The sequence below is a fragment of the Hydra vulgaris genome, chromosome 09, assembly GCF_038396675.1.
Source record: "Hydra vulgaris chromosome 09, alternate assembly HydraT2T_AEP".
Taxonomy (NCBI): domain Eukaryota; kingdom Metazoa; phylum Cnidaria; class Hydrozoa; order Anthoathecata; family Hydridae; genus Hydra; species Hydra vulgaris.
Genome location: NC_088928.1, coordinates 34,416,441 through 34,442,461, shown reverse-complemented (window position 1 = coordinate 34,442,461; position 26,021 = coordinate 34,416,441). Strand labels below are relative to the sequence as shown.

The following is a 26,021-nucleotide window of genomic DNA, read 5'->3' as shown; positions in this document are numbered from 1 at the left end:
GTGATTATTGTTGGATACCAATCACCAATGTAACAACATTAAAAAGTGCACCAAAAATAATATCAGACAAATATGAACTTTCAAAAAAAGATTTTAACAAAATTAATAAGTATGTATTTTTAAATCACTAATTTTTAATGGATATATTATAAAAAATTGTATATCAATTTAAGTATGCATCATTTTTATTTATTTTGGATGCTGCGATAAGCGAAATATGCAATATTTGCTTTTTTTTGTAATAGTTTTCATTTAATTTTTAAACTATGTATTTGGCAGAAATGATTTTTTTACACAATGTTCTTCAAACATATAATGATCTAATTTGAAATTTTAGGCTTAAAAAATTTACTGCACACCTAAAAATTTTACAGTGGCAGGTGTCCATTATTTTAACATTTATAATTGACATTTAGGTACTTTTTAGTTATAAAATGAGTTTTTTATTTATATATTCAAATTCCTCACCTAGAAATTAACTAAGTCACTTATTTTTAGAACTCACATGTTTATAGACTTAATTTTATAAGGAGAAATGTAAATTTAAAAATGACGGAAAACGACCAAAACAATAATAGTAGCCAAAATTAAAACAACCATTACTCACGAACCGTTGGGAGTTAGACCTTGAAATTTTGGGATTTTTTTTATTTTATAATGTACTTTATCTTATACTATAATGTACTATGGTAAAAATATAAAAAAAATCTGAGGACATAGGGTTGCATTTTTAAAAAAATTGGTTGTTTTGACGTGGAATTACTCTATATTTAGTTAGTAAGTTTTGCTGTAACTGGCTTGGTAAGCCAGTGAGTATGCCTTTAAGGATACTGTGACAACCTAATTAATTGATTGTTATTCATTCAACAGTCGAATCTTGCTTTAAAGGAGTAAACTGAAGACAACTACAGAAGTTCTGGAGGCATTGAGTTCCATAGTTTTGCAGATCTGTTGTAAAAAATAATTATTTTTTAATAGATTTTTCACTGTTTTTCTGTAATATTTGAAATAGTGACCTCAAACTTGATTTTTAACCATCTTTATGTTGTTTTCTGTTTTATTATTTTGCTCATGATTTTATTTAGTTGGATTATTTCCCCCTTTCTCTCCGTTCAGTTAGAGTTGTCAACCCTAGAACTTTTAAACACTCTTCATAACTTAATCACTGATTTGATTTAACCAATTTAGTGGCTTGATGCTTCACTCTTTCAATTACTTTACAGTCACTTTTAAAGTATGGGGACCAAACTGGTAAAAAAGAAAACTCTAGAAGAGAACGGATAATCACATAAAGTGATTTTAGTGTTTGGCAATCAAATATGGCAAAAGCTTTCTTCGCACAACCCAACATGCTACTTGCATTACTTGTTGTGGAAATCACTTGGTCCTTCCACATTCTAAATCTTTTGTACTTTCTGATTCAGGCAATTATTTACCATTAATATAGAGGGTTCTTTTTATTGTTTACTCTATAGTGCATTATTCCACATTTTTGGACATTAAATCTTAAAAACCAGTCTTCTGTCAATTTAAATGGTGCATTTAAATCTTTCTGTAGACTTAGTTACTGTAGAGATACCTCCCTCTGAGACTACCTTGGATAGAATCTTGGTATCATTAGCAAATAATTTGCATAAATTGACTAACTTGTCTGGTAGATCATTAATATATAGAATAAACATCAAGGGTTCAATGACCTGTAGCACGCCACTAAAAATTTCCAAGAACAATTCTTTGTCTTCTATTTTTTGAAAAGCTTTCAATCCATTTCAAAAGCTAAACCCTGAATTCCATACGCATTTAATCTAGCTAATACTCTCTTGTGTGGAACTGTGTTGAAAGCTTTAGCAAAGTCTAGCGTTACTAAATCCACAAGTATACCATTGTTAATGCAAGAAGAAATAAAGCCTAGAGTTTCTAACAAATTTGTGATGCAAGATTTCCCTTTTATAAATTTATGTTGTTGGATTGTCAATAAATTGTTGTTGTCAAGATGTTTCAATTTTTTCTTATATAATAAACTTAAATATATAGCAGGAAACAGATGTTAACGAGACAAGGCGATAGTTGCTGGCAATAGTTTTGTCATCCTTTTTATGGATTGGTGCTGTGTTTTCAGACTTGAATTGGGTTGGGAGTTGACTGGTCCAGAGTGATGCTCTAAAGATAAGAGTTAGTGGTAAAGCAAACAATATAGAACAACTTTTTGTTTTCTTTCAGTGATATAGGTTTTAACAGAACAAACTCAAAGCTTATATCATCAGGTTCAATGTCTTCAAATTTATTTACATCATTTAATTCAAAATTAAAAGATGAGAAATCTTATTTTTTTTCAATAGTAAAGACATCCAGAGAATGTTTATTGAGATAATATACAATTTCTATTGGTTCATGGGATAAATTACCATTAGGCATTATCATTGCTTTTATTGAACTATTGATTGATTTTGCACTATTTAAATACTTGTATAGCAGTTTTGGATTATGTTTAGAGTTATACCCTAATTTTTTTTCAAATAAAAGTCAAGCTGATTGTATTTCTGTTGTAACTAAATTGCATAGCAGCTTATATTCTTTAGTCAGGTTAACATCCTTCTATTTATGAGCACAATTTCTGTATCTTAATTACTTGAAATCATTGTTAATCCAAAGGACTGTTGAAATTTTAATTAGTGAAGCGCCTATAGTTGGAATAAATAAGTTACATGCCTCAGTTGTATAGTAAATTAACTCATTCATGTCATGCACAGACTTTATTTCATATAACTTCACCCAACCAATTACAAAACTTGTAATTACTATGAGCTAATCTGCTGACATAAGGTAAAAATTAAAAAAATATTATTGTTCTTTTTATTTTTCCAATATTTAGGGAATTTCTGATTTCTATTTTATGTTTATCAACAACTATAAAAATGTTTTAACAAAACTCTTTCCATAAAAGTAGTTTGTAAAAAACTGTTGTTTTTTTATAGTGATTAGTTATTCAGTGAGTAAAACTTAGATTTTTATTAATAAATTACTTATCACAAATATTTACATAAACTTAAACTACTAGATCCCTTAACACTTCAAATAAATGTATATTGTCTTAATCTATTTTACAAAATAACATTTTTGAAAACTAAGTATAAAAATTAAAGTTCTTGTAAAAGAATTCAAAATAATATTATAAAAAACCTTTTTTAATTCACCAGCTGATATAAATAACTAACAAATAAACTAAAAATAATTAAAAAAACTATGTTTACTGATACAACATTGTATTACATTTCTAATGGATTCCTCCTTTTCTTGTTCCATAAGAATTCTTTGAGCATTCCTTAAATTTCTTCGTTCTTCTATTAGGTCCTCACTTTCCATATTTGCTTGGATAATTTTGTCCTCAAAAAAAAAATCATTTACCAATAAGCAAATTTTTATCTAAACTTTATTAATAAGACAAGAGAGATTCATATCATTTTTTATATATGAACAATAGAAAAATAAATATTATAAACAACTATACCTGCTGCAAATGGCGAAGAGCTTCATCTCTTTCCAATTCATATCTTCTATTTTGATTGGAAATTTTTTGATCCTTTGCATGACTCAAAACAACATGCCTGAATGGCATCTTAAATTATTTCTATAAAATTACACAAGAAGTGTTTCTATAAACAAAAAATATATGTATATTAAACTATTTTCATAGATAAAACATTCATACATGTATGAATGTTTTATTTTCTGCCTAATGTTTACCAGTTTTTAATTAGTTGACCATCTGTTCAAAATTTTACTGGTGATGGCTTTAACAAAAAGTTCAGTATGTATACTATTATATCAATTTTTTTTTGCCGACCTCATTTTTCCTAATTCTGAGGGTTGTTACAGAATATAGTTGATACAATTTAAAATTTAATACAATAATTAACAAAATAATAAAAAAATAAAATATAAAACTGTATTAAAAAATAGTTTAGCAATCATAGCAAAATTAGAAAAAAAATAAGGTTAGCAAACAATTGTCAACCATTTGAGCCAGCAGTTAAGTCAGTATTGCCAAATGCCAAACCTAATTCCAAAGGCTATATATAGTTAGTAGTAAAAGCTGCAACTGGCAAACACAGCAAGTGTATCAGACATGCTATGACAGTTAAAGTGATCAATTGCTGCTTATCTTTTAAAACCATTGACTGAAGACAATTGAGTTAAACTTTTTTTGACAGTGTTTCACAAATTCACTTGGTGCTTATGCCTTTTCATTCCTATAAAATATTCAAAACAGTGACCTGATTGTTAACAAAAGGAAAATAATGTTATTTTTCTAGTTTGTCTATATAATACATAATTCTATACATTTGTATCAAATCTCTTTTCTACTAGTTAAATTTAATAAATAATATAATTCAAAAATAAAAGTTAAATAAAGTAATCCAAGTAATTTATGATCAAAGCGAGCAAAATATTTTTTGATGCAAACAAACAATTGAATTGTTTTGTTAGAAACAATAATAACTTGATTTTCTACTTTAAATTTGTACCAAAAAACGCTCCAAGATTACTTTATATATCTGACTCTGTCAACTGCATGCCATTTATATATAATGAGATATTCTTGTTGCTATGATACACAATTTGATATGTTAAATAGCAGAAGCCAGGTTTGTCAGCAATATTTAAATCCATTTGAAATTTAGTAGCGCATGTTTGTGAGGATAAATGTGAGAGTATTTTTGTTGACTGAATTACAGAACCTTGTGGTAAACCACTGAAGATCTTATATTATAGATACTTTCACACCATTTATGTACCTGCTTACTTGATTTTCTAGTTCTACTGTCTAGTAATGGCTAGTTGTTTTTTTTTTGTTGCAGAAATCCTGTAGTTGTTTTGATAAACAAAGAGTCTTTTAATAATTTTTTATACAATTTTTTTTTGAAAGGAGGGATTACCTCTAGGTTGTAAAATATTTAAAGTTTATCTATTAGTTATCTTACATGCATGCATACATACATACATACATACATACATACATACATACATACATACATACATACATACATACATACATACATACATACATACATACATACATACATACATACATACGTACATATATACATACATACATACATACATACATACATACATACGTACATATATATATATATATATATATATATATATATATATATATATATATATATATATATTTATATATATATATATATATATATATATATATATACCCCATCTTATATATATATATATATATATATATATATATATATAATATATATATATATATATATATATATATATATATATATATATATATATATATATATATATATATATATATATATATATATATATATATATATATATATAAGATGGGGTAATATTACCCCATCTTATCACATTATAAGTGTATAATGTGATAAGATGGGGTAATAAAAACTGATCATTCATTTTGAGTTTTTTTGGCCAAATTTGTTAACAATCATGTAAAATAAATAATTAATGACTGATAATAATTAAAAATTTCAATTCTGTTGTAACTTTTTGTTAAAACCTTAATTTTTTAACCTTAAAAAAAGCAATTTACAAAAAATTCTAAAAGATATCTGATATATTCCTTATCATTAATAAATGGTAAAGAATATGATTTGAGTAAAACAAGAATACGTTTCTTTATAAAATAATAAAAGCAAAAAATTGATTTGAGGAAAAGGTATGGAAAGTTTTTTTTTGGCAAGATCTACCATTTTAAAACCACTCTATTCTTATTTAAATATATCAACATATTAATATATATAACAATTATAGCACTAAAGTTAGTTTTATAACTCTATAATATATTATATATTATATAGCACGCTTGTTAACAACAGTTCGACATGACATGAAACAGAACTTTTCATTTTATACACAGTATTATATAAAACATTAGTTTTTTATATTAAAAAATTAATTAGTTTTTTATGATTTTATAATCTAATTTTTTTGTTATAAAAAAATAGAACTGAAGTTATCCTGATTCAACTGAAGTAATCCTGAATCATGATTACTTCAGTTGTACGCGCCATGGACTGCGATTTGTTTTTGTTTTTTTGTTTTTTTTTTAGGTTTAATAAAAAATACCGGAGTAAAATTTGTTATTTGGTAACTAGGAACGTAGAAATATTTTTGATAATTTGTTTTTAGGCTTTTAGCCTACGAGGGAGGAGTTAAGTAGTTTAAAATAACACCATCAAGCGTATTCCAAATACTTAAAACCTCCATATATTTTTAAGAAACAATATATCATTTTTTCCCACATGGTATTTTTGATTTGATTTCTTTATGGTACAAAGTTATTTCCTATTTTCAAGAAGGGGGAAGTTTCAAGAAGTTTATTACATAATACTTGATAACGCTATCGTATTACAAAACCCTTTTTTTTTCCGAAGTAATCTAAGTTAGGGGAAAAATAATGGTATGCATAACACAGAAGCAACACTTGGTTTTGTCTTGTTTTGGGGAATTTTCAGAGTAAACTTAAAATTTCAAAATGAGTATGCTCTTCTAAAAGTTGTGACTTATGGAGCTCGAAACAAAAGAAGAAACGAATTTTTTTCTATTTGAAAACTGTGCCAAATTTAAAATTCCCTTCTTATTGGAGAGATAATAGCTAAGCAAGAAGTTTGGTTTATTTATTAGATTTATTTTTTCATAGTCGTTCAAAATTTTGTTAGTTCTTTTTTGCTTTTTCTTATTTTAAGAGTGGTTATGTTTAGTAGTTCTAATCTTTCTTAGTATGAAATCGTTTTAAAGGCTGGTAATAGTCTTTTTACTTTGTGTTGTATTCTTTTTACTTCTTCAATATCATATTTTCAGAATGGTAACCATACAGCATGTTTTACTATTGGTCTGATGAACCTTAGATATTCTAACTTAGATAAACTATTTTGAGTATTTTTGAGCCTAGCTGAAAGCCTTTCTGATCATACCTATCACAGAGTTTTTGATTTGCAGGTCTCTTTATGGCTTTTACATTTAAAATTTTTTTTTCTTGTTTTGTTTCTCTTAGCTTTAGATCTCTTACTTTGTACTCTGCTTTCAGATTGTTTGAACCTTTTTGGATTTTTTAAAATTTGTCTTCTTTTGGCTATTGTTGGAACCATAATGCATGACTATACATTTGTCTTCATTGAGCTCAAGCATTCCTTATTTTAACTATTTGATTCCATTGTCTAAATTCAATTAAGCTGTTTTTGATTTTTCTTCTCGCCTAACTTTTGCTACAATTTTGATGTCATCAGCATTTTCATTACGTTTTTTATAATTTCTGGTAGGCTATTTATCTGTATCATAAATAATAAAAATCCTAAAACTAATCCTAAGGGCATGCTGCTGAGAACTAAGATCTATAACAAAAAAATATTTTCAGTTTTTACTTTTTGCTTTCTACCACTCAAAAACGCTTTGATCAATAATAACAGTTTTCCAGTAACTCTTAACGTACCCTAACTCAGTTACGAGAGCAGTTTTTTTGACAAGCAGTGTTTTATGTGGTACTGTATCGAAAGCTTTTGCAAAATATAACTAATAAACATCAAATGGGTTACCATTTATCAGAGCTTTTGTGATATAATCTAATTTTTTTTAATTTGTTGACTTTTAGATACGAGAATATTTGAAGATTTTTTTTTTCCCTCGCTATTATATCTTCAAGCATTTTGCATGAAATGGGCATTAGCAAGATTGGCCTATAACTAATGGCATATATTGATCATCGGTTTCTTTTTTTTTTTTATAAAAAGCATGTATCTGTTGATTTCCATTGATTAATTTCTTTAATATCATTGTATCATTGTCTCAATTAATTTCTTTAATATCATTGTTATTGGCACAGCAATTAATTTAGCAGAGAAATAATCACCATTTAAAATGTCTAGACGACATAGATGGCTTCATCTTTTTCTAAACCTTTAAGCGATTTCACTGTTTGCTTGTAATTTATGCCGATATTTACAAGTTTATTTGTCCTTTTACTATAGACTAGTGGTTGCTCACCACCCCTATTGATAAATTATTTGTTTAGTTTAATTATTATTTTAGTGATTTTAGCTGACTTTTTAAACCGTGTTTTACTACCCGTTTTAACTTTATTTTTTAACTATTTCTCTAAAAACAGATTATTGAACTATTTTATGCTTCTTTAATTAGGCTTTTATGAAAATATTTTTGACCTTACTGGGCTTTGCTGTTACTTGTTTAATTAAATTTGTTTATTTTTTTCAACTGAATCTTTGTATAACTATCTTATAGCCTAGTTTGTTTTTCTCTAAATCTTTTTTTTTCCTGATTAATTGTTTTTGTTGTTGTTTATTTTTAGTATAAACTTATTGCAAAAGTTAAACATATAAGAACCAAACTTTTTTTGAGCGCGGTAGTTTCTCAAATAAATATTCCAGTTAACACCAGGTCTTCTGTTAGAAATTTTTTGATAAATAGTGTTTCTGTTGTTGAGAATGTAGTTTTTTTCTTTATTTTGTCAAGCGCAAGCTAAAATAAAATCAAAGCATAATATTTCTTTTTGAAACATTATCTCATTGATTTTGGTTTAAAACTCGCAAGCATCATAATTTAGTTGTAAAAAAAATGCATCTAAAGCGTTGTTTGAATCGATTTGCTAAAAAGCTAGTATGTTCTAATAAAGACTTACTATTTCTAATGAAGACTTACTAAATTCTGATAAAGACTTAATAAATTATCGAGGATCGTATAGAATCTATATATGAGTTTTTTGAAAAAATAAATAAATAAAAGAATTTAAAAATCTTATCAAAAAATACGCACAAAAAAAATTAATTGGTCTCAATTACTTATTTCACTTAAAAAACTACTGTAAACGCCTTTATTGGTCTCGCTTATTTCATTTAAAACTACAGTAAACATGATCAAAATTGATAATATAAGTTTATTTAGTTCAAGAGTTATCCTATTGCGAAATGGGGTAGCAAATAGCTTTATAGGAATTTTTGAGGCTTTTTTTTATCACATTATTGTTTGATTTTGTCTTCTACGTCTTAAAAAAATTCAATTTTTAGTATTGTGTCTAATATATTTATTATAATAATTGAACTTATGAAACTAACTACTGCTTTTTCAAATACTTTACTTACTGTTGATTGTTATTCCATGGCTCCTTTAAAAAGGAGTAGTGAACAGCTTCCCCTACTTGCTCGCTAAAGAAACCCTACACACCCCTTGTGCCGGCCTTGTCTTAAGAATATCCCCGATGATCATTGATGGATATTTTTACAGACTAATTTTGAAGGTAAGCTTCTGTTTTGTCCATTATTTGCCAAAGAATCATTGACATTAGTTATTTTAATAAATGGGATCAGTTTAAAGAATTTTTCTCCCTCAAGGAATTTAATTTAGATTTTATCTAAATTAAATCCCTTGAGGGAAAAAATTTCTGATCAATATGTTTTAACTCTGCTGCTAACCCTGATTGTACACTTATTTTGTTTTGCGTTTATAAATATAATTCTTTTGCTAGCTTTTTGTGGATTTTTATGTTAACTTTTTAGAATTTTTGTGTAACTTATTTCTAAAGTTGATTGTATGTCATACCAAGTTGTCAGTCATACCAAAGTTGATTGTCAGTCATACCAAGTTGTCAGTCATACCATTTATAGACAGCTGATGTATATTGCTATTTTCATTGTATATTATATTTCAACACACATTTAAACGCTGACTATTATAGTATAAAGGTTCTTAATTAAATGCCATATATAGGGTAGAGCGGGGGCATATCAATACAGTGGGGTATATTGGGACAGTTTAGTCAGAAACCCTATATCTCAGCTAAAAAAAATTTTTTTTTTTTTTTGATGAAACTTCTTAAATTATTGTGTTTCATTATTGTAAAAAGAAATATTTTTCAGAAGTACCAAAATGTGTTAAAAGTACTAAAATACATCAGTAAGTTTGCGAAAAACAAAATTTTTGTATTTATTTGTACAACGACACAAGATTTATCTTGAACTGTTGCTAAATCGCTTTATTTATAAAAAGTTTATATTTTTCAGACATTATATTTTATCCTCCTTTAGAATCTGGTTTTAAAAAAAATATCTGGAATTGAACTTTTTGAATAGGGGAAAGGCGCCTATGATGGCATAGCGCCTATGATGGCATACCGGTCATATTTCCATTAAAATTGGTTTTGGTAAAAAAATGATTAGACCTACATGACTATACTGACATTACATTAGTTTTAGTGAAAAAACGTCCCTTGCGCACAAGTATTGTTTTTATAATCAACAAAAATCGATTTTGGGATGTGCTGTTGTAGTTTTATTTCCTTCATATATTTAAGATTGTGATTATTCTATTAACTGTGCAGAAATGAAATTTTCATGCATTTTATATTCAAGTTTTGTGCATTTAGTGGAATAGTTACTTTAATTTTATATTTTGAACAAAGCAGACACAGCTTGTTTTAATGAAAACGATGACTTTTACCCATGATGGCATACTGACGAGTTGGGGGTGTTGAAATATTGACGAGTTGGGAAAACCTTTTTTTTTTGTAAGGAAAACTTATTTTTAAGTAAAGTTAAAAGAAAGCGATGCTCCAAAATTTTTTTTTGGTCGAAAAAATACGTAAAACGAAATATATCATATGCGCATGCGCAAAATTTTACAATGCGGGTGTGTAGCATGAAATGGTAAATTCAGATGGTTTCGAGTAATTTCTGACTTTTCTGAGGGAAGACTCTAAGGTTAAATGAAATCATTAAGTTACCCTCGATCCTAACTAGCCCCATCCTCCCCTATGCCATCATAGGAGCAGTGGTTGCCTATGATGGCATACTTGTGCTTTTTTTTACAATTATTACTTATTTTTTACAATAAGAATAACTTATAAAAAAAATAAAACTGATAAAAACTCCCAGGGTAATTATTGTTCTAGATGTAACAAGGAATGTATCCATATCAAAACTTCTATTATTGGTCTTCAGGATACTGAATAATGAAGCTTCAAAGTTAAGTATGCCATCATAGGCGCCTTTCCCCTAGTTTTAATTTTAGTAAAATGACATTAGTGGGGCATATCAGGACAATGAGTTATTTATATTATTGACTATGATACTATATAATACTTTGTGACTATCATGCTGTTTACAATTAGATGATTTTTAATTCAAAATCTTTTTTCTTATTCAGAAAATTAGTTATAAATTCAAAGAAATTATTATTTTTATAACTTAACTTCGATTATTAATAGTGTTTAATGTAAATAACAATGGTAAAAATTATATAAGAAAGACCAATCGTCCAAAGTAGAGTGAAAATTAGTTTTAGCTGTAAGTAAAAAGGAACTTAGAATTAGAAAAGCTGTTGATACATATCTAAATCTGCTCTACAATGGCATATTGCTAATAAGTCAGCTTATCAAAATTGTTGCCAAATAGTTTCAGGAGATTTTTTTTGTGGTTATGTATTAATACAACTACTAAATTTAAAATTAAACAAAATATTTTTTGTTTAATTTTAAATAAAATAGTTGTGACCGATTTAATAATATATAACAGTTTTGTCCTGCATAATTTCTAAAATATATTTTAAGTTTGTTTGTTTATGAGGATTTTATAATTAATGTAACACAAAAAATTTTTTATTTTAATTATTTCTTTTTTTGATGTATGGGTGTATTAGCAAGAAGGTTATATGGGTATGCTACTTTTTTTGATGTATGGGTGTATTAGCAAGAAGGTTATATGGGTATGCTACTTTTTTTGACTGGGATGTTTTTTCTCTTGTAATTGCATTACCTTGCCTAAACGAGGTGGTTTACTTTTGATGCGCATGCGTTCTCAATATTGATAACAATTTTAAATTGGCTGCGTGTTTAGAAAAGAAACCATTTAGATGGAATAGTGATTTGGTCGACAGACGTCAAATAGAAAAGGTATTTTAGACGTCAAATAGACGTAAAATAGAAAAGATCTTTTAAACGAATTAGAAGTTTAAAAGATCTCCCATATGAACAATGATTATTGGGATTGAAATATGACAATTGTAAAATACAGACTAATTCGTGGAGATCTAATTGTCTTCAATTGGTGCAATAATATTAATCATCATTAAAATGTAATTGAAATTGATAAGCAATTCATTACCCATGGTCATATATTCGAACTAAAAAAACATTCCTCCCGCTTAAGTATGTGTACAAACTTTTTTTTGTTGTAAAAATGATTATTAAATAGAATTCTTTTCCAAATGACGCCGTAAAAGAATCTTCACTAAAAAGTTTAAAATCCTTCTTGACATCTCTCAACCATCTTAAAAACGAAAGGCTTCTTTAATATTGATATGCATTTCTTTTTATATTAGTTTTTTTAAAAACTGACATTGTTAAACTTTTATACAACCAGGTTGACAGGCATTGTATGCCCATGCAACATTTTTTTGTAAACCTTTAAATTAAAAAAAAGTCTTCTGTGTACAAATGGAACTTTAGAAAACGAAGTTAACGAAATAAATCAAGACATTAAAGAAAAAAGTAGATTAGTAAAAGTTTGCTACCATCGTGTACTTAAAAAGGTTAAAGAAATAAGACAGAAGTTTACCACTGCAGTATTAAAAGGAAGTCAAAGTGGCTATGGCAGAAATATTTTAGCGCACATTGAATTGTTACGCAAAATTTACAGTGGTTCAGCATCAATTAAAGCTTTAAGTTTAATTAATAACTTTAAATTAAAAGAATTGATACGACTGAACTAAAAAGTATCAGGCATCCAAAAAAGTTCGTGCGGTTTATACTAATTGCCTATTTCTAAGAAATATATTAAGAAAACTGGTTATGGTGGGGGGATGATTTTGCATATAAATTAAAGCTTGTTTTAAGGAGAATCAATCAGCGTGTTTCATAAGTTTTCTTAGTGCGTTTTAAATTTAAAAGTCTTAAGTGGAGTATGGCTGTGTCAGATGCGATAATTCGCGCCTGTTTACTTTATGAGTTCAAACTTGGAACCAAAGCTGCACAAGCTTGTCGTAAGATATGCGCTGCTTTTGGGGAAGGTAAAGAACGGCCGGTCAAAAGTGGTTTAAAAATTTGCTTCTGGAAATGAAAACCTTGAAGATGAACCAAGATCTGGAAGACCATCCATCGTAAACAACGAGGATATCAAACTGGCAATCGAGCAGGACTCCAGTCAAACATGTCAGGACCTTGCCTTAAGATTTAATGTGAGTGATGAAACTATTCGTTTACATTTGCACCAACTTGGAAAACGTTGGAAGTTGAGCAAATGGGTACCTTATGAGTTGAGTGAAACAAACAAGCTTTTGCGATAAAAAATGGATTATGTACTGCAACAAAAAACGAACATATCATTGGCTAGCCAATAACGATCCAGTACCGATGACTCCTTAACCAAGCATTCACCAACAAAAGGTTTTACTGTGTGTATGGTGGACTACAGCAGGTATTGTTCATTATGAGTTGCTACCAAGTGGACAAACCATTACTGCTAAGATATACTCAGCCCAATTGGACAGAGTTTCGGTTGCTCTTCACCAAAAACAAGCAGCTTTGGCAACCGGGAAAAGGTGTTGTATTCCACCAGGACAACGCCAGACCGCACACCGCAAAGGTCACGCGGTAAACTCTAGCACGTTTACAATGGAAGATTCTACCTCACCCTCCGTATTGACCAGACCTTGCGCCAAGCGACTATCACCTGTTTTTGGCTCTGGATAATCATATGAGGAATTGACAGTTTCGAAATAGAGAAGATCTCGAAAATGAGTTAATTCAATTTTTTAGCTACCAAACTCAAGACTTTCATAAAAATGGAATATACCAGCTTGTTTCACGGTGGGAGAAAGTTATTCTTTCTGAAGGAGACTATTTTTCAGAATAAACTTATTAAAACTGTTTTTATGTGTATTTATTTATGAACCTTTTCGGCCGTGAACATTTTAGTGAACAGACGTGTTTATTATTAAACTTAAAAATGGCTAATAAAAGTATTTCAATTACTCAATTAAAAGAAATTATGGATATTCATGAAAACACAATAATGAAGCTATTTAGCGACAGGATTGATAAACTAGAGAGTAAAATATCAGTTATTCAAGAAGAAAATAAAAATTTAAAAAATGAAGTAAGTGACCTGAAAAAAAGTGTTGAATTTGTCAGTGACAAATATGAAAATTTACTATTGGAAATAGATGTTTCTAAAAAAACAGCAATGTCATCAGTATATCAACTGAACGACACAAAAATAAATATAGAAAATGATAACGTTATTAAAGATAAGTTGGCTGAACTTGAAGATAGGAGTCGCAGAAATAATTTGAGATTTAATGGTATAGAAGAAAAAGAAATTGAAACCTGGCAAGACTGAAAGTAAAATAAGAGAAATTTTAAAAACTAAATTGGGTTTAAATGGTAATATCGAAATTGAGAGAGCCCATAGAGTTGGAAAAAAGGTGATGGGTGTTAAAAGAATAAATAGAACTATTATTGTAAAATTTTTAAACTATAAAGACAAGAACGCGATTTTGGATAAGTTCGTAAAGGCAAAACTCTGGAATGAAAATTTGTTTATAAATGAAGATTTTAGCGAACGTACTATGGAAATAAGAAGAAAATTATTCGCGGAAGCAAAGGAGCTACGAAGTAAAGGAAAGTATGCTAAGGTTACTTATAACAAATTATTCACACGCGATTTTAAGTAAATTTTTTTTTTTTCAATTCATAGTTATAAAATTATTTAAATTCTGAAATGGATTCAAACCAACTAAATTTTGAGTCAATTTCATTTAACTTTTTTCAAATTAATGATTTTTTACTTGATAATGAATCCGATCCTGACATAAATTATTTTAGTGAAGCAAGTGCTCTTCAAAACTGCTCTTATTTTTATAACAATGAATTGAAAGATTATCTTAATAGGGATTTTCTTAATGTTATTCATTTTAATATAAGAAGTTTGAAAAAAAACTTTGATACTTTTCATAGTAATATAGAAGAAACTTCTAATATTTTTAACATAATATGCATTACAGAGACATGGTGCAGTTCTGATGATGTTAAAAACTCAAATCTCCACCTTCCAGGTTTTAATTTAATTTCTTTAGCGCGTAAAAATAAAAAGCAAGGTGGTGGTATTCTTTTTTACGTGAATGAATACTTGCGGTTTATTAACAGGCCAGACTTAAGCATTTCTGATGGCGATAAAGAGGTTTTAAATATTGAAATTTTAACTAAAAATGCCAAAAATATAATTTTAAGTTGTTGTTATCACCCACCAAATGGCGTAATTGAGGATTTTAATGCCTTTTTACATAATGATATAATTAAAAAAAGTTCACATGAAAAGAAATTAAACTACATAATTGGTGATTTTAATTTAAACTGTTTTGAATACCACACTAATACTAACATTAAAAAGTTTTACAATGACATTTTCGAAATTGGAGCGATACCGTTAATAAATAAGCCTACCAGAATATCATCAACATCAGCCTCTATATTAGATAATATAATTACAACTGACGTTTTTAACTTATCTTTAAAAAAAGATATTATTAAAAGTGACGTCTCTGATCACTTTCCCATTTTTTTCTCCATAAACACAAACATCAAAAAAATTCTACACCATAATAAATCTTTCATCAAACGTTTTTTTACGGAAGCGAATTGCTTTGCTTTTAAGGAACAATTATCTTTACTTCATTGGAAACATATAGATTCTAATGATGCTAATTTAGCTTTTAATTCGTTTTTTAAAACATTTTTTGAAATTTATGATATTAATTTTCCTAAACATAAAATACTAAAAAAAAAAAAATATTTCACGTCACCATGGATTACAAAAGATCTCAGAAAAAGTTCTAAAGTTAAGCAAAAGTTGTATATAAAGTATTTAAAAACGAGAACATTAGAAAGTAAAACAATTTATAAGAATTACGCTAAAAAATTTGAAATGCAAAGAAAAGATTTAAAAAAAAGATACTACATAAACTTACTAGAAAAATATAAAGATAATTCAAAGCAAACATGGCAAGTTTTAAGAGAAATTACAGGCAGTAAGAAATTGAAAGCTAGCTCTTTACCTAAAGCTATTAAAATTGATAATAAAATATTTGATGATCCAGGAGTGGTAGCTAATAAAATGAATGAATTCTTTACTTCAGTTGGACCAAATTTAGCAAAAAAAATTTCAAACACAAACAAAACAATAAACAGATGTAGTTTTCCTTTAATATCTTATCTAAATTCTTTTGAATTGTCTTTTGATGAATTTGATAGAGCTTTTAAAATGCTAAAGTTAAATAGAGCAGTCGGTCCTGATGATATCAATGGAAACATTGTCATTGATTCATATGATATCATAAAAAATATCCTTTTTAAAATATTTAAATGTTCAATTCAACAAGGAATTTTTCCTGATGAATTAAAAATAGCTAGAGTTTCACCAATATTTAAAGGTGGAGACTTACTTAATGTTAGTAATTACCGTCCAATATCTGTTCTCTCTGTTTTCTCAAAGATTATAGAGAGAATTCTTTATAATAAAATTTTTAATCATCTTTCTCAAAATAATATCCTATACAAAAATCAATATAGGTTTAAAAAAAATAACTCCACTGAACACGCTATACTCCAAATAACACAATATATTACTGAATCATTTGAAAGTTCCAAATTTACTTTAGGCATTTTTATTGACTTGTCTAAAGCCTTTGATACGATAGATCATAAAATTCTTTTTAAAAAACTTTAATATTATGGAATCTCTGGCAATGTTTTGAAGCTTTTAAAAAGTTATTTAAGTAATAGAAAGCAATTTGTTCACTATAACGTATCATTGAAATCAAACTTGTTAGATGTAACATGCGGAGTTCCTCAAGGGTCTGTCCTAGGACCTCTCCTATTTCTCATTTACATAAACGATCTTTATGAAGCATCTAATTTAATGACAATTATGTTTGCTGACGACACGAATTTTTTTCTATCTCATAGTAACATAATTACCCTATTTCAAAGTATGAACATAGAATTAATTAAAATTTCAGAATGGTTTAAATTAAATAAGCTTTCTCTTAACATTGAAAAAACAAAATGGTCTCTCTTTCATCCATACTACAAAAAACATATTCTACCAAGTGAATTGCCTGCTCTTTTTATAGATGACATTCAAATTAAAAGGGTAACGGCTACAAATTTTTTAGGGGTTTTTATTGATGAAAATCTGACATGGAAAAAACACATTGAAAACTTATCCTCTAAAATTTCCAAAAGTATAGGAATACTATTTAAAATAAGAAGCATGCTAAATAAACATACTTTAATTCAGCTTTACCACTCTTTTATTCATTGCCATCTAAACTATGCTAATGCGGCTTGGGGTAGTGTAAGTAAAACTAAATTAGAACCACTTTATCGCCAACAGAAACATGTTGCACGACTTATTAATTTTAAACATCGATTTTATCATGCTAAGCCTCTTTTAAACGAAATGAATATTCTTAATATATATCAACTTAATATTTTTAATGTATTGTGTTTTATGTTTAAATGTAAGTCTCGCACATCTCCAATTTCTTTTCACAATTTATATTCTTTAAAAGTTAAAAATAAATACAATTTGCGTAATGAAAATTTTATTCTTCAACCAGTTTTCAAAACTAATTTTGGTAAATTTTGTATTTCATTTAGAGGGGCATTTTTATGGAACAAAATAGTGTTAAAACTTTTTGATTTCTCTCATGAATGGAACTTTTTCTTATTTAAAAGAAAATTGAAAGAAATTCTTTTCTCAGTTGAAAACATTCTGATATATTTTTAAGTTTGTTTTGTTTTTTATTAATACTCTTAGGAAATATTTTATCGTAATTTATATATACGAAATCTTTTATCTTAACTTATATATATATATATATATATATATATATATATATATATATATATATATATATATATATATATATATATATATATATATATATATATATATATATATATATATATATGTATATATGTATATATATATATATATATATATATATATATATATGTGTATATATATATATATATATATATATATATATATATATATATATATATATATATATATATATATATATATATATATATATATATATATATATACGTATATATGTATGTGTATTTGTGCGTATTATTTGTATGTGTATATATATATATATTGATGTGTAAGTATATTTATTTACACGTTTGTATGTTTAAATATGTATAAATAACTATATTTGTATTTATGAGTGAATATTTGTCTATGAATTATTAAAGGATTATTTATTATTTAAAATCTGTTTAGGCGGTTCTCGATGACAAGATCTTATGATCTTCTGCGAGTATCCGCGTTCTTGTTGTAACGTTAACAAAATTGTAATTCTGACTATACGTATTTTATTCATTCTTATATTGTAAAACTTATTTTGAATAAATAAAAAGAAAAAAAAAAAAAAAAAAAAAAAACCTGCAAAACCGCAGATTTTAATCTGTTAATTCATAACAGTTCACAAGAAAAAGAAATTGGTAGTGGTAAAGAAAAAAATAGTTGATTTTACCATTTTTTCATTATCTTATAAAAAAACAAAGGGATACTGGTTTGTCTATAGTACATGATGAGAAAAGAAAACATATTATAAAAAGTTAAGCTCTAACCTAACATGCCTTACTTTTAAAAGAAGCTTATTTTTGTCATGGGGTACTATACCAAAAGATGGTATAGCACCCCATGAAAAAAAGTTCTTTACAACTTCGATCAACTTTTAAAACATTTGGCCTATAAAAATTCTAGAATGCTATGCTATAAGGGATCGTCCATAAATTACGCAACGCTAAATTTCACCAATAAACAAAACAAAAAAAGTTAAAAGTTTTCCTCGGCAGAGCCTCAAGTCAAATAAAAAATCAAAACAACTCCATTAAGGATTTAAAAAAATACGAAATAAAGTTTTTTTGAAGTTCTATAAATACTATATAAGTAACATATTTAAAGATATTATATACTATAACAAAGGAAAGGTAGAAACACCGTGTGAAACTTGTTGTCATGACAAAGGTACTTATGTTATGACAGAGATACTTATGTTACTAATTTGCTCACGTAATTAGTCCTAATAAGCTGCGGATGGTCTAAAAATTATTATTAATACCTAATATTTACCATTCGGCTGATTCTCTTACTGCATTTTGAGATGATTAATAATCATACTAAAATAACAAATTAAATTTAGCAAAAATGAATGGAAACATTAGATGTGAACAATTTTATGCAGTCTTTCAGAGGGAATTATCTAACTAGTATTTATCAATAGTTACAATAAAAATTGTTTCTGCACCTACATCGCTTAATTTAACATTTCAACAATCGATTAACAATCAAATTACTTGGAATGCAATGCTAGATGAGGTCGTTAGTGTCTCATCTAGCATTGCATTCTGTGACTGTGTATGTAATGGTGACTGAATGGTTCACATCTGCGTTGTGTAACTCAAATTATTATTAGTTATAAATGTTACGAGAAGAATATATATATATATATATATATATATATATATATATATATATATATATATATATATATATATATATATATATATATATATATATATATATGTATATATATATATATATATATACACTTTAAATAAAAATATAATTATATTTGATATACAAAAAAAAAGATTGTTTATTTGAAAAAATATATCTAAATCAAAAAAATACATTAAATATTCTATATTGAAAAACTAAATACCACACTATCCACATAAATTGTAAATTTTTATTCATTAAACTTGTTCTAAAAGCGATGGCTAAGGACACATCAGACATTTACCCATATGCTTTGGAATTATATATAAACTAAACCTGTTAACTGTTTATACTTTTATTCTTGACTATATTACAATTCAGTTATAACTTTAAATAAAATTATTTCTTTTTCTTCTCTTCCTTTTTTCTCTTCTTTTCAAGCTTTTCAAGCTCCTTTTTTTTATAGCTCGTTAGCAAGCGATAAACTAAGAATACTAAAACAGAAAGAAATGAAATTATTTTACATGCCTTATTTTTTTATAGTCTGATACTTGAAATATTAATAAATAAAACAAATGTTAAGTTTATATAAACCCTGACCTTACCTTTTACTGACAAAGATGAAAATGAAATTTATTTTAAACTATATAATCAGTGACGGATCCCAGGGAGGAAGGGAGGGGGAATGCATCCCCCCATCAGAGTCTAAAAGTCCTAAAATGGAGGACTTTTTTTTTAGGAGATGCAAATGTGATATAAAATACAAAAATATTATACATCCCCCCCCCCCTCCAAAAAAATTCCTGGATCCATCATCACTGCATATATAATATTTGAAGTAAAGCATTTTTTCGATTTTATAGCATTGTTTTTAGCATTTAGTTATAATATTTTTAAGCGCATAAATAATAAATTATAGTTTAATGTAAAAGTTAAATATTTTTAAAATATAGTCTATCTTTTTATTCACCTTCCTAAGGCCATGGTGGTCACTACAGTTGAGGAGGCTATTTTTAAAGGACACATAAGACAACTTTCATTTAAATTTTTAAAGATGTAAAAATTACTTTTAAGCCAATACATATTTTTAATAAAAAACCTTATTTTACAACTTTAACATATTCATCATGCAGAGATAAAAAAAAGAAAAAAAAAGAAAGCCTCTTGCAGTTAAATGGGTATTTTAAGATTTTCAAGCAACTTTTTTAATAAGCAAACATTGTTTAAAAGATGTTTACATTTTAAAAATATTTGCAAGTTTAGTGGCTGCTAATATAAAAGCAACACTTTTACAACAAAGTAACTCAAAAATTTACTTTTAGTTCTTATAAGTTTCTTATACAAACAATTAAAAATACAATTTCTTCTATCAATACCTACTTTGATCATATATTTATCTATTTTTAAACCTATATTTTTACATGATTCTAAAAAAGCATGAAATTCTCAGTCATAAGAGATCAAAATAGCAACCAAAAAGCTGATTACACAAATGTGTTAAAAAGGTCTCTAATATAATTACGAACTAGTCAACAGAGTCAGGCTTGTAGAGCAGAGGGGTCGCTGTTTTTTGGTGGAGCGGCTCTCAGCTCTTGTGTTTTTTTAAAGGCATAGAATGTATGATTTTTTTTTACTGTAGACACTTTATTCATTCATTGTTTAACTTTTGAAAAAATTTGTTGAATCAATTATTTATTGAACTTCTATTTTTTTAAATATTTTTTCTAACAGTTATAGTCTTACCAAAGCGTAATAAAAATGAATATTAAAACGATTTTGTACTCAACAAATACTATCCTTTAATAGCATTTCTTAAAATGCTTTATTAAAAAAACAACAAGTAAATTATATATGAAAACATTCTTACAGTATTACATGTATTGCTTTATATTATTTTATATTTATATACTGATATCATGCTGTTAAATATTTGATGAATGATTTAATGATCAAAGGTTTTTATTCATTTTAAAAATTATACTAAAGCGTGCAATCAATAAATTCAGAACTTCGTTATGAAACTTGTCACTTATACATTTTAAAGTTATTTTTTTTGCATAAATACACTAAGTAATGATAGTATTAATTAAAAACATAAACGAGTCAAAATTTTTTTCTTAATTAAAATGTCATTGAAACAGTTAGTAAAAAAAAAAAAAAATTCTTCACAACTATCACAAAATCCTTCTGCATTGTTACTTTCAATCACTAAAGCATCTGAATCTAGCAAAACTACTGTTTATATGCTTATAAAACAATACAGGAATATGTCATTTTATCGAAATCATGATGTCCCCTGTTGGTTCTGGCCCGATCTTGCTTCTTGCCATTATTCTAAGAAGACCGTAGAGTGGTACGATTTAAGAGACATACCAAAATCATACCAAAAAGCTTGATTCCATCAATCTGCCCAAAGTTCTGTCCCATTAGGAAATTTTGGGGAATTAGCAAAGAACATTTGTGTAAGAGTGGCAAAACAATTAGCACAGCTAAAGATTTGATTAGAGAGTGGATATTAGTAGGAAAAAAAATTGCCAAAGACACTGTGCAGAAGTTGATACCGTCAATTAGCGTAAATGTTCATTTATTTATTTGAAATAATCAAAAATATTAAAATAAAAAGAACTTTTATAATCTTCAAAATCTTAAGATTAAAATAAATATTGAAGTTTTAGCATTAGTTTAACTATTTTTCATTTTTTATGAATTTTTTGTTTTGAATTTAACATACTTTACCCAGTGGGCACAGGGACGTACAAAAGATGTCTTTTAAGCATTGTTTAAGAGTGTTTTAAACATCTTAATTTCTGTAATTGGTTTGGATTTGGGTTGGCAAATGCGATCAAAAAAAATATTGCAAAACTTGCGATTTTTGTTCATAAAGTATGGGAGCCGGAGCCAAGCCTGACATTTCTTAGAAACCAGAGCCGAGCCGTAAAAAAAACATTCAGCTCCACAAGCCTGAATAGAATGCCACAAAAAATGCAAAATACTCAATAAATAATAATATATAAAACCATTTAAATATATATATATATATATATATATATATATATATATATATATATATATATATATATATATATACATTTCAAACAACATATATATATACATATATATATGTTGTTTGAAAGAGAATGTTTTGCTCTACAAGATAGTGTGTTTTGATTTGTTAGTTTTTTTTATTTTTGTGTATTTTCAGATCATTAAAATGGAATGTCAAGTGGACAAAACTGAGCATTTTCGACACCATTTGCTTTTTGCATTTAATCGAGGTGTTAAGGCCGCCGAAGCTGCTCGTGAGATTGTAGTGCTGTGTATGGAGAAGGAGCAATGCCTGAAAGTACCGCCCGCCGTTGGTTTTCGCGCTTCAAAAATGGGAATTTTGACCTCAAGGACGGATCACACACCGGTCGACCAATTGAGTTCGACGAAGAGCGATTGAATCAACTTCTTCACGAAAATCCACGTCAAACGACCAGAGAATTGGTGGAGCAGATGGATTGTGATCAAAAAACTGTGGTGAACCACCTTCACTCAATGGGCAAGGTTCAGAAACTCGGCGCTTGGGTGCCACACACTTTGAGCGAAAACAACAAAAATCAACGTTCCACAATCGCCGCCGGTTTGCTCGCTCGACATCGCTCAACACATGGTCACAAACAGCGTTTTCTTTACCGCATTGTCACTGGCAATGAAAAATGATGCCTTTACGTCAATATGAAGCAGCGAAAAGAATGGCTCAGCCCCAAAAAACAAGCGACTCCGCGAGCAAAAAAAGACCTTCATCCTCGAAAGATCATGTTGTGTGTATGGTGGGATTGGGAAGGCATAATTCATTACGAACTGCTTGAGCACAACCAAACAGTCAATACGGAGCTCTACGTTCAACAACTGCACCGACTCAACGAAGCAATTCAGCAAAAAAGACCAAATAGGCGAAATGACATTCTTCTGCAACACGACAACGCCCGTCCTCACATCGCCAATATGACCAAAGCCGCGATTCAAGAACTCGAATGGGAAGTGCTGCCTCATCCTTCATACTCTCCAGACTTGGCGCCGTCAGATTTTCATCTGTTTTGATCGCTTTAGAACGCTTTGCGCGGTGTATCGTTCAATAATGACGTGGAATTGAGGGCTTGGTTGGATGAATTCTTTGAGTCAAGACCGGGAGATTTCTATTGCCGAGGCATCGAAAAACTTATTGAACGATGGGAGGAAGTCGTAAACAACAACGGAGAGTATATTATTGATTAAATCGTTGTAGTTTTTTTGTTTAAAATAAATTTGAAAAAAACGCTCATGAATTATTCCTCAACCCAATATATATATATATATATATATATATATATATATATATATATATATATATATATATATATATATATATATATATATATATATGCATAGTTTTAGTTATAAACCAAAATAATAGTCATAATTAATAGAGAATAAAAAAATAATAACAATAATAACATTATTTGGTAGTTCTTCAGTAGAGTGACATAAAATTATTTATATGCTTTTATTGCTTACCAATAATGTCTGAAATAACTCACCCTTCCACAAAACTCAATAATGTCTGAGTCACTCACACAAGGGTCAGATTTAGTGTTATGATTGATCAGGGTAGGGTCAAGTAATCATATTACAAACCTTGATCTAAGACTTCACCCAATTAATTAACATTTACATAAACAAAACAACAACTAATCAAATTGAATTACTAATAAATAATAAATAATAATAGAAAGAATTTCTAATCTTAAACAAAAACCATATAGAAAAAATAATAATTAGCAGTTATAAAGTACGTCACTTAATAAGCACTTTAAAAAAAATAAAAAATATTATAGACATTAGACAGCTAATATCACTAGACAGTAATACACAAAAAAAATCCCTCTTAAATCAAATCAAATGTATTGTGTATAAAGTTGTTGCATCAAGGATATTTACGTATAGTAATAAGTACTAATATAAAGTAAACACCTGTCAAATTTAATAATAATAAAATGGAGATAATAATAATAATTATAATACAAGAAGGAGTAGTAAAAATAATAATAGTGATAATAGCAATTAAAAGTAAAGATTATAAAAAGTATATACTATGCTATAATAATAATAGTATTAGTAATAATGCCAATAAAAATAATAACAACAACAACAATAATAACACAACAATAATAATATAACAAAAACAATTATAATAACAAAATTAAATAAACCATTATCCAATGTATAAAAAAGGAATACAAAACACTGTACTAGCTCTTAGATTTTATTGACTCTGTTTATGAGTAAAAATATTTAAAATATTTAAATTCTAAGATAATTCTCTTTAAATTACTTTAATTTTAAAAAATATAATGAAAATTAAATACAAAAAAATTTACTATACTTACGAGCTAAACATACTATGACAAAGCCAGGTATTAAAAGAAACTTTGCTTCAACGTTAAAATTATTTGGGTTTTGTGGATTAAACGTACTTTCTGCTCCGTCCGCCATTTTGCAAAAACAATACTTCTGTAGGAATAAAACCTATTGTGTTTTGATCTCTTAAGTAAGCAATCTATCAATTTATAAACACGTAAGTACACGTATATTAAAGCAAAGTAGACTTCAAAAAACAACAAAAGTTTCATTTTAATTATTTTACGTGCCGTAAAATTAACTTCGCGTGAAACTGATTTTTTTTAAAGAATACAGTTAATTCCCGGTAAGTCGAATACTGGTTAATTCGACTTTTTTTTTTATCTCGAACTGTTTTCTATAGTCCTTTAAAAGCAAAAACAATGGTTTAGCTTTTTCGAACATTCGTATAGTCGAACTGTTTTCCTTGGTCCCTTGGCAGTTCAAATTAACGGGAATTAACTTTATCATAAAGTTAATAATAAGTTAATAATAACTCATTTTAAAGATACGTAAATAGTACTGAAATTTAACATGATTTTAAAGGGCAAATATATAAAGTTTATGTATTTGCCCTTTAAAATCATGTTAAATTTTAGTACTATTTACGTATCTTTAAAATGAGTTATTTAGGAAAACTATCGGAAACTTTGTACCTCAACATATTAATAAGGTTTCATTCACTAGCAGTTAAAAATTTAAACAAATGCAAAACATTTAAAAATTTACAATACAAAAAATGTTTTAAAAAGTAGTTATAGCGGGATTTCTATGAAAACGAGTAATTTTATTAAAACATAGAAAAAAATTATTTCAACATTTATATATGCTGTAAAATTAAAGCCAAAGGTAAGTAATAGGTGACAATTCTTTTTGTAAGTAATTGTTTAGAATAGCAGCAGAGACAAGTCGCCATAGGGATGCGACCCCACCTATATCTGTTAATAATAAAGTGTTTGTTTATGTAAATATGTATTTATGTATATGTAAATATGCAGCTATTAGTCTAAACTA

At 27.5% G+C, this 26,021-nt stretch overlaps 2 protein-coding genes and 1 long non-coding RNA gene across 3 annotated transcripts in view; 1 reads left to right on the top strand and 2 right to left on the bottom strand.

Moving 5' to 3' along the window:
- The window catches only part of LOC100199126 (meiosis-specific nuclear structural protein 1), a 39,391-nt gene extending 35,717 nt beyond the window's left edge, over positions 1-3,674 (bottom strand). Inside the window, exons 1-2 of the mRNA XM_065805479.1 lie at positions 3,509-3,674; positions 3,271-3,384 (exon numbers count right to left, since the gene is read on the bottom strand). Of these exons, the coding sequence (XP_065661551.1) occupies positions 3,271-3,384; positions 3,509-3,616 (222 nt within the window). The 5' untranslated portion in view covers positions 3,617-3,674. The remainder of the gene's footprint in view (positions 1-3,270; positions 3,385-3,508) is intronic.
- A 10,338-nt stretch (positions 3,675-14,012) lies between these two features.
- LOC136085427 (uncharacterized) lies at positions 14,013-14,405 on the top strand. The gene has a single exon (XM_065806732.1). It carries the CDS (start codon positions 14,013-14,015, stop codon positions 14,403-14,405), a length of 393 nt encoding a protein of 130 aa, XP_065662804.1.
- Positions 14,406-19,939: 5,534 nt separating this feature from the next.
- Positions 19,940-25,265, bottom strand: LOC100201350 (uncharacterized). The gene is made up of 2 exons (XR_010640820.1): positions 24,998-25,265; positions 19,940-20,080 (listed from the first exon to the last, which is right to left on the bottom strand). It is a non-coding gene; the product is annotated as an uncharacterized LOC100201350 (long non-coding RNA).
- Positions 25,266-26,021: the final 756 nt, after the last annotated feature.

Coding starts and splice junctions, on each gene's coding strand:
- LOC136085427 (XM_065806732.1), top strand. CDS start 14,013: ATGGCTAATAAAAGTATTTCAATTACTCAATTAAAAGAAATTATGGAT.